Source organism: Sapajus apella, unplaced genomic scaffold (assembly GCF_009761245.1).
Source record: "Sapajus apella isolate SASKATOON/1434 unplaced genomic scaffold, GSC_monkey_1.0 scaffold106, whole genome shotgun sequence".
Taxonomy (NCBI): domain Eukaryota; kingdom Metazoa; phylum Chordata; class Mammalia; order Primates; family Cebidae; genus Sapajus; species Sapajus apella.
Window position 1 is genome coordinate 5,887,984 of NW_022437046.1, and position 19,089 is coordinate 5,907,072.

The window sequence follows — 19,089 nt, forward strand, 5'->3', positions numbered from 1 at the left end:
AGAGCTGCATAGGGCTGGCTTTGTGCCAAGGCCTGCCCCAGGCACCAGGGATGTGGGGAACCAGACCTAGCAGTCCCTGCTCTGGAAGTCTATAAACAAGCAGGGGGAACAAAAAAATACTCTGGTCATGACAAACACTATACCATGTGCTACTGATGGGGCAGGGTGGGCCTGCTGGGTTAGAGACAGCCTACTCCCTGATAAGTCCATGAATGGCTGGGAAGACTTGATGGGCTTTAGAGGCACAGGAAGGTGTGGGGGCACCAGAGCAGAGGCTGCTGAGGGCAGACACAGGCATCTCAGGCCAGGAAGCTGGCGTGGCGGTGGGGAGAAGCAGGGTTGGAATGATTCTGAAGGCAGAGTGGATGACTCATTGAAAAACTGGGCTTAGGGAATGGCGGGTGAGTGCAGTGTGAGGGCAAAGTGAACCGAGGTGCCTTGGTTGCTTCACGGGATTGAGAGGTGGGCATTGCAAATCATGTGATCTACTTAGCATAGTCCCTGGCTCATAGCATGGCTGAGCACAACGTAGCTGTCCTCCTGGTGTTTGGAGGCCACCTTGTCCCCCACAACCTGCCCACCTCTCCACCCTATCCCGACAGCTCACTGCCCTTTGTCCCTGCTGCCAGCCATGTGCCATGGGCTTCCCTGTGCTCCCCCGGGATCTCATTTTCCCACCGTGTAGGGCTGACGCCACTGTCCCTGCCCAGCCTGAAAAGATGGAGACGGGGACTTGAAGAGTGGCCGGTACTAGGTTTTGGCAGCAGGTGTAAATCCCAGGTGGGGACTGTGTTCCAGGACCTTATAGACCCCTGTTAGGCCCACCAGGCTAAGGGGCAAACAGCCTCGTGGGGTCTTCCTGGGTAAGGGTCATCGGGCCTGAGGGGACAAAGGCCCTAACAGAGGCTGCCTCCCGTTATGGTCACTTCCCAGTGGCACTCGGCTCATCTCTCGGAAGCAGCTGGGCAGGGGTCCTGTGACCAGCAGGTGGCACTGGTGAGCTATAGCACCCCTTTGAGCCCCCACCCCACCTTCTGAGCAGCTTCCCTGCAGACACACCACAGTTATGGGGGGCTAAGGACCCACCCAGAGCAGCCCTGGAGAGGTGCATGATGGGGCTGCCAACAGATGCGGGGCTGCCGAGGGTGGGAAGGAGAAAGTGCCAGATCCCCAGGGCCTCACGAGGTCACCATCCTTGCTAATGCTGATAACAAAGACATGTGCTCCTCTTTGTTTGGTCCCCCCAACCCTTTAAATCACAGATTTCACTTCAGTTTGTATGTGTCGCTGTCACTTATGGGGTTGCTCCTAGTCAGCTGGTTTGGCAAAGTTTCTGGATGATTACAGAATAACATGTGTCCCCCACCCTCCAGAGCAGGTTGTGGGGACAGTGTTGCATTGACGAGCGTCAGGGGACACACAACAGCAAGGGTGGGTATGTAGGAGGGAGAAGGCGCAGAAGGCAGGGGTAGTTCAGCACTCTTCCCCCCTGCCATGCTCTGCCTGACCGTTCCTTCTCAAAGTCCCAAACAGCCAGGTCGAGGAGGAGGAAACAAAACGGGGCTGGAGAAAACAAAAAGGGCTGGAGGAGAGCAGCGGGGCTGAGACGCCCGACACATCAGCGACCAAGTCAGGATCAGGTGGAGTTTCCTGCCCAGGTGCTGAGCAGCAGGCAGTGTCCTGCAAACGACAGGGAGCACTGAAGCCAGCCTGGAGGGCCCGGGCCAAGTCTGGTGCATTCAGCAGCACAGCCAGAGACAGATCCCAACCACCTGCCTCCTCATCGGCAGCCAGTGCTCTGCACAGAGCCCTGGGCAGCCTCTGGACGTTAGTCCCAGCCCCAGCAAGGCCCATCCCCCACGCTGATGTCACCGTACCCAGACCTTGGAGGCCCCCTCCGGCTCCGCCTCCTGGGAGAAGGCTCTGGAGTGAGGAGGGGAGGGCGGCAGTGCTGGCTGGACAGCCACTCTGGGAAGGAGAGAGAGGGACAGACAAGAGAGACGACAAGGAAAGGAAAGACCCAGAGGGACCCACAGCAAGCCTCAGAGCCAGACAGAGGAAGGGGGGCGTGTGTTGCAGACTGTCTTGTACTGGTGACCCCAGCTTCCTGAGTGCTCCGTGCAGGTGGCAGCTGTGCCAGGCTGGCAGGTCACTGAGAGTGGGCAGCTGAGCCCCAGGTAAGGATGGGCTGCCCACTGTCCTGGGCGTTGGGAGGGGTTTGGATGTGGAGTGGGCATGGACTTGAGCTACCTCTAGAGCCTCTGCCCCGCAGCCACTTGCTCCTGGAACTGGGCTTCCTGCCACTCTTGAGGGCTCAGCCACCACAGCCACTGAATGAAACTGTTCTGAGCCTGGGAGGATGGACGTGAGTCCTCTGGAGGAGGGAAGAGCCAAGGGGCATGTTATCCATCGAATCGTCTCTGAGCTGGGACTGGGGTTAGGGGGAGAGAGGTTAGGTTAGGCAGAGAGAGAGGAGAGTCCATTCTCTCTTTCTGTGTCCTTTGCTTTCTCTGACATTCTTTATCTCTGTTTTTAAATAAGGCGCTTCCTTCCTCTATGCCCCAAATGTCCCACCTATGTAATGAGAGTATGAAGCCACACCAGCCAGGGTTGTAGTGGGGAAGAGGTAAAATCAGGCATAGACAGAAATAGAAATACAGTCTATGCCCCCTGTGGTCAATGTGAAAAGAAATTAACTTGAGGGTGGTCTAGTTCTCAGTTTTAGAAATAAAATGTGTGTCTTGTCATTTTAACATGTGGCCCTTGGATTCCAGGCCTTCACCGCTCTCCTCTATCCCTTGGAGCCGCGCATCTCTAGTGAAAGCACTGGCTCTGCCCCAGGCCTTGCGGCTCATGCTGGTGTAGGGTGCTGGCTCCACAGCCCGGCATCATCTTCAGACACAGTGCCCGGTGGCAGCTGCCTGCTGGCCCTGTTGAATCCACATCCCCATCAGGAATTCAGACTAGTTCAGGTCTTCGGAAGGACCGCTGTGTCCCAGAGCTCCAGGGCAGGGGTCAGGGCTCAGGTGTCAGGCAGTGTCATGGGCAGAGGATCAAATGCCCCAGTGGCTCTGAATGAGCCCTTGTGAAAAATTGATGTGCATTCTAGGGGGCAGGTTGGGAGCCAGAGGGGCCTCGTACCAGGGCCTGTAGGCTGGGGCTGCCTTTAAGGTCCTTCCTGAACCCATCTCTGGGCCTGGCCCTGTGCTGGACAAGGCTAGAGACAATGCTATGGCTCAGACCCTCTCCCACCGGCCATGCCCTGCCCTGGATCAACTCCCCAGTGTTGGGGGCAGAGGTGGGGCAGATCCTGCCCTGACAACATAATGCATGTAGACAAGATGGGATGAAGGGGAGTATAGAGGCTCTTGGCGGCCTGGGGGTAGTCAGGGAAGGCTTCTTAGAGGAGGTACTGTCTGGACTGAGCCATGAACCATAGGTGGAAATTCATTAGTCAAAATTTCAGGTAGAAGGGCCAGGTATGCAAAGGCCAGGAGATGGCCAGAGCTGGTGTATTTCAGGAGCAGTGAGTCACTGAGGAAGTCCAAGTGTAAGGGTAGGAGAGGGAGTGAGCAGTGAGAGAAAAGGTGGAGGCAACAGCAGGGGCAGTTGGTGCTGGGCCTTCGAAGCCATCCTGAGGGCAGTGGGTGCTCTTGAGAGGTTTCAGGCAGGGTGTGCTGTGAGCAGTCATGCCCAGCCCACGACCTCCCCCTCATTCAGGCTTGTCTTTGTCACCCACACTCCTGGGGCAGTCCTTGAGCTGAGTGCCAGAGATTAAGTCCTAGTTCTAAATTTGCTCTGGCCAGCTGTGTGACCCTGGGCCAGTCTTGGTCCCTCTCTAGGCCCCTTTGCTGTAGGTCTGGTGGGGCCAGACTTGCTACTTTCTAGGAGACCTTTGGGAATCTCTGAATGACTGAGGCTAAGAGAAGAATTCAGCTGCTCTGGGTGGTGGAGCTGGTGACAGTGGCTGAGGCTCAGGTCATGCGGGCTGGGTGGTGGCCAGAGGGAGAGAAGCCAGGGAGGGTTCCCTCGAGGGAGGAGGAGTTGGGGCTTTGGGAGGAGCCCAGGTGACCCCAGCCGGGCTCAAGGCTGCCAGGGCTGGCCTGCCTGGAGGCATGACATAGTCTCTCTCCCTGCAGCACTGTGCCTGGCTGAGTGGGCAGCAGGGGCTCCTGACTTGGGACCATGGTGATTCTTCAGCAGGTCAGTGCTCCCACCTCGTTGGGTGGCCTGTCCTCCCCATCCCATATCCCCTCATCCACATGCTTACCCATGGGACACCCTCCCCACAGTGTTCTCTTGGAAAATTCCTACCTAGGCTTTGAAACCCAGCCCTCCAGGACCAGTCGGGAACCCATTCCCTCTGATGTGCCAGCTGGTGTTTCCTTCTCTCCCTGGCTCACCCCACTGTGCAGACATGATTTGATTGACTCACATCTCTGGATCCCAGGCAGTGGAACAGCGTGTGCAAGGGCCCAGAGGTGGGAAGGTCCCTGGGGAAGGGGAGAGGAGGTTGGTAAAGCTCCTGAAGCCAGGCCAGGAAGGACCCTGAGCCCAACTTATCCTGAGGGCCTTGTGGGGAGCAGTGGCATGGCCACTGTTGGGGGGTGACATGGCCTGAGCTGGAGACCCCTGAGGTTTTATGGGAAGAAGCAGAGCTGCTGCCCTGGGCTGAGTCCTCCAGCCCCACTTCCAACTCAGGGCCACAACTGCCTCTGACCCTCAGCCCTTCCCCGTGATCAGTCTGAGGCTCTAATGAGCTCTTGGTCTCCAGAGCAGGAGCCAGGAATGTGGGCCCTGAGCCAGGTGGGCCGGGCAGCAGGTCCTAGGGCTTGTGGGCTGTGTGCTGCAGGGGCTTGGCCAGCAGCTTCCTGGTCTCCAGGGTCACCAGAGGCCAATGGCTCAGCCTTGCCTAGCCACCCTGAGGCCGATGGCCCAGCATGTTTGCATACGAGTGTGAGTGTGTGTGTCTCTGTGTGTGAGTGAGAGGCAGGCTTCAGGGCAACATCAGGACAGGCCTTCTTCCATCCCAGGGGCTGGAGGAGACCCCCTGGAAAGGCCCTTGGCCTGAGAGCCTGCTCAAACACCCATTAGAGATGGGCAGGATCTAGGAGAGGAAAAGTCCATTCACTGAGTGTTTGCTCTGTGCCGGGGCCTGGGCCCCGCGTAGCCCTCCAGGGTGTCTTCCCTCAGGGGGCCTCTGAGGCAAGCCTCTGGCTGATGGGACCTCCTCACCACCCCCGCCCCTCCTGCCCCTCTGAACGCTGACCCACCTCCAGCTGTGGGTGGCCTCTGCTGGAAGCAGGTATCTGTAGGTGAACCCCTGCTCTGCATGCCCTCAAGCAGGAAGTACTTCCTTGGTCCTGAAAACAGCTGCTTCTTCGGTCCTGAAAAAAGCCCCAGCCCTAGGGAATTCACCAGCTCTGCAGTTCCACAGGCCGAGCCCAGCGGGCTCCATCCCGGGCTTTGCTACTGATGAGTGGGAGGGCCTTGGGCATGGGACTCTTTCCTGAGCCTCAGTTTCCTCACATGTAAAATGAGGATTAAAAGCCTCTTTTCCCACGGCTGCCATTGCAAGGCTAAAATGCCATGTGGAGCTCCATGAAAATGCTTCTTCCTTTATCTGCTTCCCTGGTCTGCCCCTCTTCTCCTCTCTTCCTGCTACGTCCTTCGCTGTCCTGAAAGGTCCACAGAGTGCTTGCCTGGCTGACTTCTACGCACGCCTCCATGTGGCCTCTCTTCCTTTGGGAGGCTTCCGAGCTCTGCAAACCCCAGAGCCTGGCCCACAGTCCCTCTTTCTCTGCCCACCTGGAGCCTCCCGACGAGCCCTGGATATGAGGGACAGACTTCGCCCTACTATTTCCCATAGACCTTTCAGGAGAGGGAAGGAACTGGCAGGAAGAGAGGAGGAGAGAGGCAGACCAGGGAAGCTGATGAAGGAAAAAGCATTTTCATGGAGCCGCACAGGGCATTTTAGCCTCACAACAGCAGCTGTGAGAAAAGAGGGTATTGTTTTGTTTTGTTTTTGATTTGTTGCCAGGCTGGAATGCTGTGGCGCAATCTCGGCTCACTGCAACCTCTGCCTTCCAAGTTCAAGTGATTCTCTTGCCTCAGCCTCCCAAGTAGCTGGGATTACAGGTGACTGCACCACGCCCAGCTAATTTTTGTATTTTTAGTAGAGATGGGGTTTCAACATTTTGGTCAGGCTGATCTCGATTTCCTGACCTTGTGATACACCTGCCTTGACCTCCCAAAGTGCTGGGATTATAGGCCTGAGACACCACACTGGGCCTGAAAAGAGGTTTTTAATCTGCATTTTGCACGTGAAGAAACAGGCTCAGGAAGGAGTAACGTGCCCAAGGTCCTCTCACTCTTCAGCAGCAAAGCCCGGGACGGAGCCCACTGGGTTCAGCCTGTGGAACTGCAGAGCTGGTCGGCTTCCCAGGGCTGGGGTTTCAGGTGTGAGCCACTGTGCCCGGCCTAGAGATAACATCTTAAATCTACAGCAATGTAGTTTGAGTTAAGGCCAAATTAGCTTCAATAATAACTCAAAATTATGTTCCTTTATAGCTCTCTCTCTTCCTCTTATGTTTTTTTGTCACAAATTACATTTTTGTACATTGTGTGCCAGTTAACATAGATTTATCATTATGTTAGGCATTTGTTTTTTAAATCACACAGAAAAAAAAGAAAAATAAGTAGTTATAGACCAAAAATACAATACTGGTTTGTTTTGTTTTGGTTTGGTTTTTTTTTTTTTTTTTTTTTTTTGATTTGGTTTTTTTTTTTTTTTTTTTTTTGCAGATATGGGCTTTATTTTTCTTTTCTTTTCTTTTCTTTTTTTTGAAAGAAAGAAAAAGAGAAAGGTGGAGAGAGAACAGGAGTCTTGCTCTATTGCCCAGGCTGGAATGCAATCTAAAAATAGGTATTGAAAACCTCTTTTATGCCGATAATTGTGCTTAACAGCGGAGACAGGAAGGAATAAGGGAAGAAAATAACAAACAGCCAACCAATATTTCATTTAAGTCTGTGAAATGCTATGCAAATGCTGAAGAGTGACTTACTTCCAATTATGTGGTCACTTTCAAAATAGGTGTAATATAATACTGAGAAAAATGTATGTTCTGTGGACCTGGGGTGACGAATTCTATAAATGTTCACTGAGTGTACTTGTTCCAGGTCTGAGTTCAAATCATAGATGTCCCTGTTAATTTTCTATCTCGTTGATCCGTCGAATATTAACAATGTGGTATCAAAGTCTCCCGCTATTATTGTGCGGGAGTCCAAGTCTCTTTATAAGTCATTAAGAACTTGTCTTATGTATCTGGGTGTTCCTATATTGGGTGCATATATATTTATGATCATTGACTCCTGTTGTTGCATTGATCCTTTTACCATTATGTAATGTCCTTCTTTGTTTCTTTTAGTCTTTGTTACTATTAAAGTCTATTTTGTCAGAGACGAAAGTTACAACTCATGTTTTCTTTCTTTCTTTTTTTTTGCTCTCCATTTGATTGGTAAGTCTTCCACCAACCCTTTGTTTTGAGTCTTTGTGTGTCCTTGCTTATGAGATGGATCTGGATACAGTGAACCGATGGGTTTTGACTTTTTATTCAATTTTTATTCAATTTGCCTGTCTGTGTCTTTGATTGGGGCATTTAATCCATTTAAATTTAGGATTAATATTGATATTTGTGAGTTTAATATTGTCGTTTAATGCTAGCTGGCTATTTTGCCCATTAGTTGATATAGATTCTTCATTATGGAGATACTCTTTACCTTTTGGTAAATTTTTGGGATGACTGATACTGGTTGTTCCTTTCTGTGTATAGTGCTTCTTTCAGAAGCTCTTGTAAAGCAGGCCTGGTGGTGATGAAATCTCTGAGTGCTTGCTTGTTTGAGAAAAATTTTATTTTTCCTTCATTTATGAAGCTTAATTTGGCTGGATATGAGATTCTGGGTTGAAAATTCTTTTCTTTGAGGATATTGAATATTGACCCCCACTCTCTTCTAGTTTGTAGGGTTTCAGCTGAGAGATCTGCTGTGTGTCTGATAGGCTTCCCTTTATGGGTAACCTGACCTTTCTGTCTAGCTGCCCTTAGAATTTTCTCCTTTATTTCAACCCTGGTGAATCTAATGATTATGTGTCTTGGGGTTGCACTACTTGAGGAATATCTTTGTGGCGTTCTCTGTATTATCTGAAGTTGAGTATTTTCCTGCCTTACTAGGTTGGGAAAGTTTTCCTGAATAATACCCTGAAGAATATTTTCCAGCTTGCATTCATTCTCTTCATGACATTCAGGTACACCCATCAAACGTAGATTAGGTCTTTTCACATAGTCCCATATTTCTTGGAGACTTTGCTCATTCCTTTTTACTCTTCTCTAATCTTGTCTTCTCGTTTCATTTCATTAAGTTGGTCTTCGACCTCTGATATCCTTTCTTCTGCTTGATCAATTCAACTATTAAAACCTGTGAATACTTCGCAGCGTTCTCATATTGTATTCTTCAGTTCCATTAATTCGCTAATTTCGTCAAACATTTTTTCAAGGTTCTTAGTTTCTTTACATCGGCCTAGAACATGTTCTTTTAACTCACAGAAGTTTCTTATTATCCACCTTCTGGAGCCTAAATCTGTTGCTGGAACACACTTCTTCTCCATCAGGCCTTATTCCCTTGTTGATGAGGAATTGTGATCCCCTGTAAAGGGAGAGGCATTCTGATTTTGGATATTCTCAGCCTTTTTACGCTGGTTTCTTCCCATCATTGTAAATTTATCCACCTGTCGTCTTTGTAATTACCGACTTTCAAATTAGGTCTCTGAGTGGACGTCCAACTTGTTGATTCCCAGCACCGGAATTTGAGCAACTCACTGCGCCAGCCAAAACAGTGGCGTAAAGATTCGTGGTGCTTTTCTGCCCGGGAATCTCCGGTCTGGCTTCCTTCTTGAGTCCCTTTTTCAATCAGCTGAATAGGTGACTCTGCCTTCCCAGAGCTCCAAACGTCTACCAAAAGGGGACCCAGTCCCATTTCCTCTGCACCAAGAACCACTGCACTGGGGTGCCAGCAAAACTGCCGCGCTGGCCACAAGAGTCGCGCTGGTAACCCATGGGGCTCCTCCGCTGGGAATCTCCTGGTCCGTGAGCAACAAAAATTCATCTGAAAGTGTGGCGTCCTCTTGTTCTCTGCGCTTTCACTGGGAGCTACAGTCCTGAGCTGCTAGTAATCAGCCATCTTGGATCTCTCTCCTGTTGGTTTGTTTTGTTTTAAGAGATGGAGTGTTACCATGTTGCCCAAGCTGCAGTGCAGTGGCTTTTCACAAGTGCAGTCATGGTGTATTACAGCTTTGAACTCCCAGGCTGAAGCAGCCTTCCTGCCTCTGCCTCCCAAGTGGCTTGGAGTACAGGCACCTATTGCTGTGCCTGGTTAAATAATGGCTTTTCTATTTATGTAAGTGCCTTTATCAGTGTTTTTTTTTGTATGGCTTTGCATTACTGTCTAGTGTACTCCAATTCTTTTTGCCAATTTTGTATTGCTTTAAAATACATATAACAACATTTATCACTTAACCATTTTTTTTCTGAGACCGGTCTCCCTCTGTTGCTCAGGCTGGAGAGCAGTGGTGTGATCTCAGCTCACTGCAACTTCCGCCTCCCGGGTTCAAGTGATTCTCCTGCCTCAACCTCCTGAGTACCTGGGATTACAGGTCCCTGCCACCAAGCTCGACTAATTTCTGTATTTTTAGTAGAGACAGGGTTTCACCATATTGGTCAGGCTGGTCTCGAACTCCTGATCTCAGGTGATTCATCTGCCTCAGCCTCCCAAAGTGCTGGGGTTACAGGTATGAGCCACCATCCCGGCCCCATTTAACCCCTTTTAAGTGCATAGTTGAATGGCATTAAATACATTCATAATGTTGTGTGACTGTCACCACTATCCATTTCTACAACTCTTTTCATCTTGTAAAACAAACATTCTATCCATTAAATAATAACTTCCCATTCCCCTTGTCCCACCTCCTCTGGCAACCACCATTCAGCTTTCTGTTTTTGATTTTGACTACTCCAGGTATCTCGCATAAGTGGAATTATACACTATTTGTCTTTTTGTGATGGCTTACTTCACTTAGCATAATATCCTCAAGGTTCATCCATGTTGTATTAATAGCATATGTCAGAATTTACTTCCTTTTTAAGGCTGAGTGATATTTTAGTGTATATTTGTACCACACATTGTTTATTCATTCATCTACTGAGGAACACTTGAGTGGTTTCCGTGTTTTAGCTATTATAATTAATACTGCTTTGAACATAGATGTGCAAAGATCTCTTTGAGATTCTGCTTTTAATTCTTTTGAGTATATATTCAGAAGTAGAACTGCTAGGCCATATGGTAATTCTCATTTTAATTTTTTAGGAACTGCCATAGTGCTTTTCGAAACATTCGTATTATTTCGCATTCCCACCCACAGTGCATAAGGGTTCCATTTTCTCCACATCCTTGCCAATACTTTCCTATTTTTTTTCTGTAATAGCCATCCTAATGGATGTGCAATGTATCTCCTTGTGGTTTTGATTTGCATTTCCCTAATGATAAGTGATGTTGAGCATCTTGTCATATGCTTCTTGTCTCTTTGTATATCTTTTTTGGAGAAATATCTATGTAAGTCCTATGCCTATGTTTGTTTGTTTTGGAGACACAGTCTCGCTCTGTCACCCAGGCTGCTGTACAGTGGTACAATCATAGCTCACTGCAGCCTCAAACTCCTGCCTATGACCATTTTTGAAGTGGGTTGTTTGTTTTATTGTTGTTCCATGTCTTCTAATTTTTAGGATTTCTTATAGGGCAGGTCAACTCGTGAGAAACTCCCTCAGCTTTTGTTTATGTGGGAATGTCTTCATTTCTCCGTCCTTTGTGAGGGATAGCTATGCCAGATATACACATTTTTCTTGGCAGTTTTTTAATTCTTTCATCATTTCAAATATGCTGTCCTACTGCCTTCTGGCCACCATGGTTTCTGATGAGAAATCAGCCGAGACTTATATTAAGGATGTGTTGTATAGAATGAGTCACCTCTCTGTTGCTGCTTTCAAGAGTCTCTGTCTTTGCCACTTGTGGAGAAGAGGCCTATTCCTCCAGCTCAAGGGTGGTTTCAGTAGCTTGACTGGAACCAGACAAGATCAGGCTCTTAGAGCCTTGCAGGGTCTCCCCAAGGGGACCTCTTTTCAGCCGCCAGCCACCAGACCTATTTTAGGATCTCTTCCTCTCTCCTCTGATTCTCTGAGTTTGCTGTTCCCTCTTCCTGGGATGCCCTTTACTTAATGTCCGCCTAAAAAATTATAAAACCTAGCTGTCACCCCTAACATGACTCCCTTTGCTAACTATTACTGGCACTCACATAACATTTGCTCTAACAGGCAGCAATCTGGGTGCATTATGTATCTTAACCTGTTAAATCTTCACGAGTACGTGGAAGCACTGTCATTTTGTCACCTGACGATGAGGAAAGGAAGGATCATAGAGGTTGTGGAACTTGCCCAAGGTAGCACAGCTTGTGAGTGGCTGAGCTGGGATTGAAACTAAACCATCTGACTCCAGGGTCCAGACTCTTAGCGGCCATGCTATCCTGTCTTTCCAGGGCTGATCTGCCTCTTATCTGGTGGTACTGTCCTTATCTGCATCTGGGTCTGTCTACCACACCAGGCTGAGAGCTCTGAGGACATGTCTTGTTAACAGTATCCTCTGTACTTCAGTGTGAGCCTGTGCTCAGTGAAGGTTGGTTATATGGCTACATGGGAGAATGCCTGGGAGCTCACCAGCAGCACTTCCTTGTGTCTGAGGTCTGGGTCCGGTTCCAGTGTATTGCAGGTGGGCGGGGAGAGATAGGTGTGCTCCTTTTCGGCTTGACTGGGGGAAGGACCTCCCCTGAGATCAGTAGCCCCGAGAGGTCACAGGAAGTGAGTAGGAATCACTGATCAGTCAGCTTTGTGCTGGGCGGCAGAGCCCTGGATCCCCAAGGCTGGGACACGGAGTGGGGTAGAACTGGGCCCATCCTGGGTGGCTCTGACCCCTGTGTGAGGCATCACGTCTTTTTCCTTGCTATCCCCCCTGCCCAGTCCCCGGCCCCCACACTCTGCTGTTGTTCATTAATTGGGGGAGGGAAATTGGCTTCCAGGATACTAGACAATGCCAAGGGCCACAAATGCAGACTGGAGACCTTGAGAAGAGAAAAAGAGGAAAGAGGGGAGAAGGACAAAGACAGGCAAGGTGAGGCGAGGAGGAGGGAATTGGAGGGAGTCTCAGGGCCTGGGCCTTCCTGGCCCTGAGGATGGGATGGTGGCCTCTGGCTCACAGCACAGCCTGGATCCACGCCTGGGCCCAGCCCTGTGTGGCTGCCAGGACACAGGAGGCCAGCTCAGGTCTTTGAAGGGAGAGCTCTGAGCCATCCAGGTGTTTCAGCTGTCCTGGGGAGTGCAGGGGACCCTACACCGGGCCTCCGAGGCCTCTTCTGCAGGATGGACTTAGGCTGCTATTTGACCTCAGGGGCTGGGGGAGGAGGAGACACGCTCTTCAGGGGCTTTTCCGCAAACTTAGCCCAGAGGGAAAATTTTTATCTGTCCTCACTTCCCAGAGGCAGCCAGAAATATTTTTGGTGCATCGCCCGTTTAGTCTTAAAAACTCCCTGAGTTTACCGTGTTCCATTCCACAACATCCTCGTGTTTCCTTCCATAGAAAACACAGCGATTTTCTCCAAAACTGCCGTCGGGGTGAGGTGCCAGGCGCCACGTTTATCCCGGGCCCCCGCCGCGGTGCCAGGGAAGCCGCCTGGAATTCCCGCGAAGTGGGGGTGTGGGGGGTTCCGCCGAGACGGAGGGGGCTGGGCTGCGCTGGCGCCCCCTCGCCGTCCCGCCCGCGGGCGTCACCTAAGCCGCGGTTGCCATGGGCCCGCGGCAGATGGCCCGGTTTAGGGTTCCGGGGTGGGGGGGCGGCGCGCGCGGGATTAGGTGAATTAGGGAGCCGGAGCAGTGCCGCCGTCGCCGCGCCATGGAGCCCCCCGCCGACCCCGCGGACACCGCGCGAGTCCCGCAGCACGGCAAGTGGGCGCTGGTGCGCAGCCTGAACCAGGCATTCAAGAGCTACGCCATCCTGCCGGTGAGGCCCCGGCAGGGAGGGGAGAGGGGAGGGGTAGGGCGTCCTGCCCCTGGCCTCAGTTTCCGTGCCTGTTAGAAGCTGGGTGGGCCAGACAGGGTCGTTAAGCTTCAGGGTGTGCATGGACTGTGGCCCTAGGATGCCACCTGCGGCTCTGACCTCCCCCAGAGGGAACTTGGCCGCCGCTGCCCTTTGCCGGGAGGGGGGGTTTTGCATGTGGGAAACCCAAGCCAGGCAGGCCAGGTCTGAGCAGGGGCCTCCTGCATTTGCTGGGGTCCAGAGCAGGAAGCACCTCCAGGTGCACAGAGGGACCCCAGCCTTAGTTTGTGGACTGGCTGACTGCTGGTAGAAGGAAAGCATGGCCCTCCAGTCTCCTCCGTAAACTATGCTTAGCAACTAGACACTGGCAAGGGCTTGGCTCACATTTCCCTTCTGTGAAAATGGGGGGATAAAACCAGCGTTGCAGAGTGATCATGAAGACAGCTAGGGGCAAAATGTCCTGAAACAGATTACTTTTCACTCCACAAACAGAGACTGACCCCAGGCCTGGTCCCAGAGGAAGGAAGAGGCAGAAAGGGCTAAGGCCCCATGGGGAATTGTCATTGGCCCGCGACCGGCTTGATGCCTGGGAGGAAGGAGGGGAGACAGAAAGAACAACATCATGGGTCTCTCATCTTTGCATGCACTGACTCTTTCCATTTCAAGGCTGGTGGAAACTGAGGCCCAGAGAGATTGAGTGTCTCATCCAAAGACACACAGCATTGGTGGCAGAGCTGGGACTAGAAGCCAGATCTCCTATGTGTTCATTGTGGGTGTGTGCTGGCTTTCCTTGGGGGAGGTCCCACAGGGGTTTTGGGGTACCCCTGAGAACATTTGAACAGACCCGTTCTAGGAAGTCATGACTCTGGAGCTGGGAGCCTGCATAGCTGGCGGAGCCTGGGAGACCCTCTATCCTAGTCACATATTTGACAGGCGAGAAGCTGGGACTTGTCCCATGTTATACAGCCACACTGAGGCATGTGCCGTGTCACAAACGAGATCTTCATTCAGAATGAGACCAAGCAAGGCACCCTCATCTTCTTTCGTGGCTTCCTTCCTCCCTTCCTTCTCCCTCTGAGCCAGTGACTCCTACCCCTCCCTGGTTTTGGTCCTGGCTCTGTCCTCCAGGTGCTATCAATCCTGTCAGTCACTGATTTGATGAGTAACTGTGGCCAGGTTCCTTGTTTTTTTTTTTTTCCCCCCCTCACTTTCCTCATCTATAAAATGAGGATCCTAACAACCTGCCTGCATTCCAATGTCCTAAGACAGAAGTCCTAAGACCCCAGAATTCTCCCTGAAGTCTCTCCCCTGCCATGTGAAACTGTTTCCTCAAGTCTGACCTAGAGCAGAGATAGTTTGGTCACTGCCGTCTTGGTGACAGCCCTAGGTAAGAAGAGTTCTAGTCACATCTGCTTGCTGTGTGGCCCCAAGTGCCTCACTCAGCTTCTCGGAATCTCCATTTCCTGCTCACATGAAGTTTTTTGGATTTTGGTTATTTTATGTTTTCTCAGGGGAAACATTTTCTGTGTGCTAGGCTCTGTACTGGGCTGGGGGATACAGGTGGCTCAGAGAGACCCTTGCCTTCCAGCTGCCCTCAGCCTAAGTCTCCAGCTTGCCTTCGGAGACCCACCAGCCTTCTGGGGCAAGGACCCTCTCAGTGCTTCCTGTTTTGCTCACTGAGCTGCGTGTGGGGCTGGGCCTGGGGAATGTCAGGAAAGAGCCCTGGATTTGGGGTTTGTCAGACCTGGGCTTTAGTCCTGGCTCTGCCATAAAACAGCTGTGTGACCCTGGGCACTTTTCTTGACCTCTTTGAGGAGAGAAATTGGAGACAGTCCCCTGGCCATGCGCTGTTGCCCACATGCGCTCCCTCACGCTCCTCACCTCTTCTCTCTCACCAAGGCCTGCTCTGTGCTTGGCTCTGGGGAGCCACAGATGAGGGACTCAGACCGAGCCCCACCCTGGGGAGCTCCAAACCAGTGGGGAAGGGGAGCAGACCCAGTGTGGGGTGGCTGTCAGGGGTAAACCCAGCGTCAGGTAGTGTAGCTGGGGCTTGGGTCTCAAGCAGTTGTGAGGATTACATGCGGCAGTTTATGGGGTACAGCCTGTGGAGCCCAGGCCCTCACTGAATGCTCAGTAAACAGGAGTTCTCTTCCACTCCCAAGCCTCTCCAATTTTTCTTACTTTTTCTGGGAGGAAGCTTGGGTTTGGGACTAGCCTGACTCTATCATGTGCCAACCTCCTAATTAATATAAAGAGAGCACCCACAGGGCCAGCTGTGGCTGGAAGATGGCAGTGGTCCCATAAGACTATAATGCCATATTCTACTGTACCTTCTATGTGTATGTTTAGATATGTTACATACACAAATCTGTTCCGTGGATTACAGCTGCCTGTAGTATTCAGTACAGTAGCAGGTTGTACAGGTTTGCAGCCTAGGAGTAAGTGGCTGCCCCATCCAGCCCAGGTGTGTAGTGGGCTGCACCTTCCAGGTTTGTGAAGTACACTCGATGGCTCCACGATGTTTGCACAGAACTTATCTGTGATGTTAAGCAATGCATGACTGTAGCTGGTTCTGATGGGAACAAGATGAGGCTGAAACACTAATGAGTTGGTCTTAGACTCACTGAGTCCAGCCTTCACTGAGAAATGTGGAAATTGAGGTTCAAAGAGCTCAGTGACTCACCTAAGGCCAGGCAGGGCCTGAAATCCAGTCTCCTGAATCCTAGCCCAGAACGGATTCCGTCAGACCATTCCCATGGGTTTACCTCATTGTGATCAGTTTTATTAGCGGCTATATTTTTATTAGTGACTTGATACTAAGTTATATTCTCATTAGAATGTCTCAGATCTCTCACACCTCTAGGGAGTTTGAGTACCACCCCAAAAAGAATACTTTTATTAGGATTATAATAAAATCTAAACTTGTATACCAAGGCCAACAAAGGGCCTATGTGTCCTGGACCCTGCCTACTTCTCTGAGCTCCCTCTCACTCATCAGGCCCTGCCTCCTGGCTGTTCCTCCCTGCCGCAGGGCCTTTGCACGTGCTGCTGCCTATGCTGGGATTACTGTCCCCTGCTTTTCTCTAGGCTGGCGGCTCGTCACCCTTCAGGCGTCAGCTCAGAGATTCCCTCCATGGAGCGGCTTATTGGCTACTGGGTCTAGGTTGGTTGGCTCCATCATTCTCCACCATTGGCTTTTTTGTTCCCTTGACAGCACTCACCGGTATCCAAAGTGATCGTGCTGATCTATTTGCTCAGTTGTTTGTCACCTCTAACTAGAATGTAGACTCCATAATCATGGCTCACCCCCAGCATTTAGATTAATCAGTGCTTTGTACTCAGTAGGTAGTCAATACATGTTTGTTGAATCCATCAGTGCTGAACGTGGTTGTTCTCAGTCCATTTCTCTGACTTGGGGTTTTACGTTTGGCTCTCATGAACCCTTACTGAGTGAGTAGACCCAGGCCCTGGGCCAGATGCTGCAGGGGACACAAAAGCCAGGGCTCTCCCCACATGCCAGAAGACAACATGGCTGAACTCTTATCTAGGGCCCAGCATGGAGTGGTGTCCCTGTGAGGAACCCATTATCATGATGATGATGAAAATCGGCCCTGGAGGTGAAGGAGGCTGCAACATTTACCCACAGTCTGGGTGCCCTCTGGTGTCACCTCATGTTACACAGGCAGGACATGGTTTGAGTGGTCTGGCATTTCTGCCTATACCCCGGTGAATCTGTCATACACATGTAGGCTGTAGAAGAGCTGGGCTTCGAGAGGCCTTGGCTTTCTCTGAGCTTCTGCTAACTCATCTGTAAAATGGGAACATGGCTGCTCTAGAGGAGGGATTGATGACGTTGCATAAATGCCCAGCCCAAGGCCTGCCCTCCTCCAGAAGGCTTCTAGTAAGTCTGAGTCCCCTTCTCTTCTCCGTTCTGTGGTTGGCCCAGAGCCTCTGGTGGTAGCAGAGGAATATAGGGCTGCCTGGAAGGGGCTCCGATCCCTCCATGCTCACCTGGCCTGGGATTCTCTCTTGCCCACAGGGGGACTATGTGTGGATGGACCTGAGATCGGGGCAGGAGTTTGATGTGCCCATCGGAGCAGTGGTGAAGCTCTGCGACTCTGGGCAGATCCAGGTGGTGGACGATGAAGGCAATGTGAGTAGTCTCCTCCTTCCTCCCACCCATGCCTTGGGGTAAGATACGGGCTGACAGATGCCTTGAGGCAGGGAAATGATCTCAAGGAGTTGGACGCAGTGCCTGTGGCCCCACTTCTGCCTCTCAGATGCCCCCTTCCATGATTCCTCACCACCCCAGCAAAAGGGAATCCCCCTGCCTGCCTCAGGCTACCTGTTCTGTTTCCATAAACACCTCAGTACACTCTGCCTGGTGTTAGAGATGTGTATGGTGGGTTGGAGTGCAGTCTAGGAACTCCTCAGACACAGGGGTGCTTTGGGGGCAGATGGACTGCATTCAAATCCTATCTCGTCCAAGTTAGCTGTGCAACCTTCGCCAAGTCTCCTTCCCTTCTGAGCCTCAGTTTCCTCTTTGTAAAATGAGGGTAATAATAAATATCTCACAGAGCTGTTGACCTTTAAGTGAGATCACACATGTAGAATACCTCAGTGAAGTTAGCGCTAATCTGAAAGTTAAATGAATGCCCACAGCCTTGCTGTGCCGGGTTACCAGCATCACATGAATCCACCATGCACCTTGACACTGCCCCAGAAATTGATCTCACAGATTAACCCTTTATCTGTGGCCCAGAAGGAAAGGAATCCCAGAAGTGTAAGTTTGTTTGGCAGTGATGGTGGAGCCTCTGGGAGGGAAGGGGAGGTCTGAAGTCAGGGACCTGCCCTGGAGAAGGTGGCTGGTTCATGTGAGGGCCCTTAGGGGAAACCCTGGGGCCTCTGAGCATGCGTGCATGTGTGTGTGGCACTGGGGCTATGCAGATGGGGTGCAGAGCATGCAGGTGCAGCTTAGCAGGGATATGGAGAAGCTGGGGAGATTCAGCTCTGCCATAATGTGGGCTGTGCCCAGTGGTGTGCCAGGGGCTGGGACATAGAATTGGACTGAGTCCCTGTCTTAGCCTCCTGGACTGAGGGAGGAGAGTCAAGAGAAAGAGGGTGCAGGGACTTGAAACCAAGGGTCTGTTGGGGAAGAGGGGAGGGCTCGGGACCCTCGAGGCCAGGTACTCGACGTGGAGTGGGCAGGAGCATCCCAGATATCCCTGCAGCCCTCAGGTGCACTCCCGCCCAAGGTTTGCAAGGCCCTCTGACCCAAGTTCTGTCTTGGGACTCTCATGTCATCTGTGGAAGACAGGGAGGGAAAAAACTGTTATCCCATGAGGAAACTGAGGCACACAGAGGGACCACGGAGCCAGTCACACAGCTAGTAAGTGATGGTGCTGGGATTAGAACCCAGGACCTCTGTCTTCTATACATGAGTTTCCCTTGTCAGTGTTATCTCAGTGGCGACTTTGGGGCTCAGGTTCTGCTAACCACCTTTTTGGCCCCTGGGCTTGTATCCTTCTGGAGGCTCCAGTTCTAGGACCCTCTAGGAAGCTTCTGGGAGGGTGCAGCCATAGAAGGGGAGGCAGAGCCTGGCTGGCAACACAGACGACCTGTGAACCTGCCCAGAGACCCCAGGGTGGGGACCAGGGACTCTGTCTGCAGGCTTAAGTTTCACCTGGGTCATGTTGCATGTCAGATGGTGTCCCATAACTCTGTGTCACCGAATCCCAAAGCTCCCCTCCCGCTTCTCCCCCACCCAGGCCCTGAGAGTAGGAGCTGCAGGAGGGGTGGGCATGACAGGCTGGCAGGGACAGTTCGGGAGGCTGGAGTTTGCATTCGTGGCATTGGACCCCCAGCGCTTCCAGACTCCTCCTTTACACGCCTTTCCCACCC

The 19,089-nt window shown here is 51.5% G+C and overlaps 1 protein-coding gene across 5 annotated transcripts in view; it reads left to right on the forward strand.

The window, feature by feature from the left end:
- Window positions 1–1,107: 1,107 nt before the first annotated feature.
- The window catches only part of MYO7A (myosin VIIA), a 90,896-nt gene continuing 72,914 nt past the window's right edge, over window positions 1,108–19,089 (forward strand). The window contains exons 1-3 of one of the 5 annotated variants that reach the window (XM_032259152.1): window positions 1,108–2,177; window positions 4,140–4,203; window positions 17,228–17,341. In XM_032259152.1, coding sequence (XP_032115043.1) covers window positions 4,186–4,203; window positions 17,228–17,341 — 132 coding nt within the window. In that variant the 5' untranslated portion in view covers window positions 1,108–2,177; window positions 4,140–4,185. Of the gene's footprint in view, window positions 2,178–4,139; window positions 4,204–12,989; window positions 13,153–16,932; window positions 17,090–17,227; window positions 17,342–19,089 lie in introns of those variants that run through there. The other 4 variants (XM_032259150.1, XM_032259148.1, XM_032259153.1 and 1 more) reach the window with 4 other exon arrangements.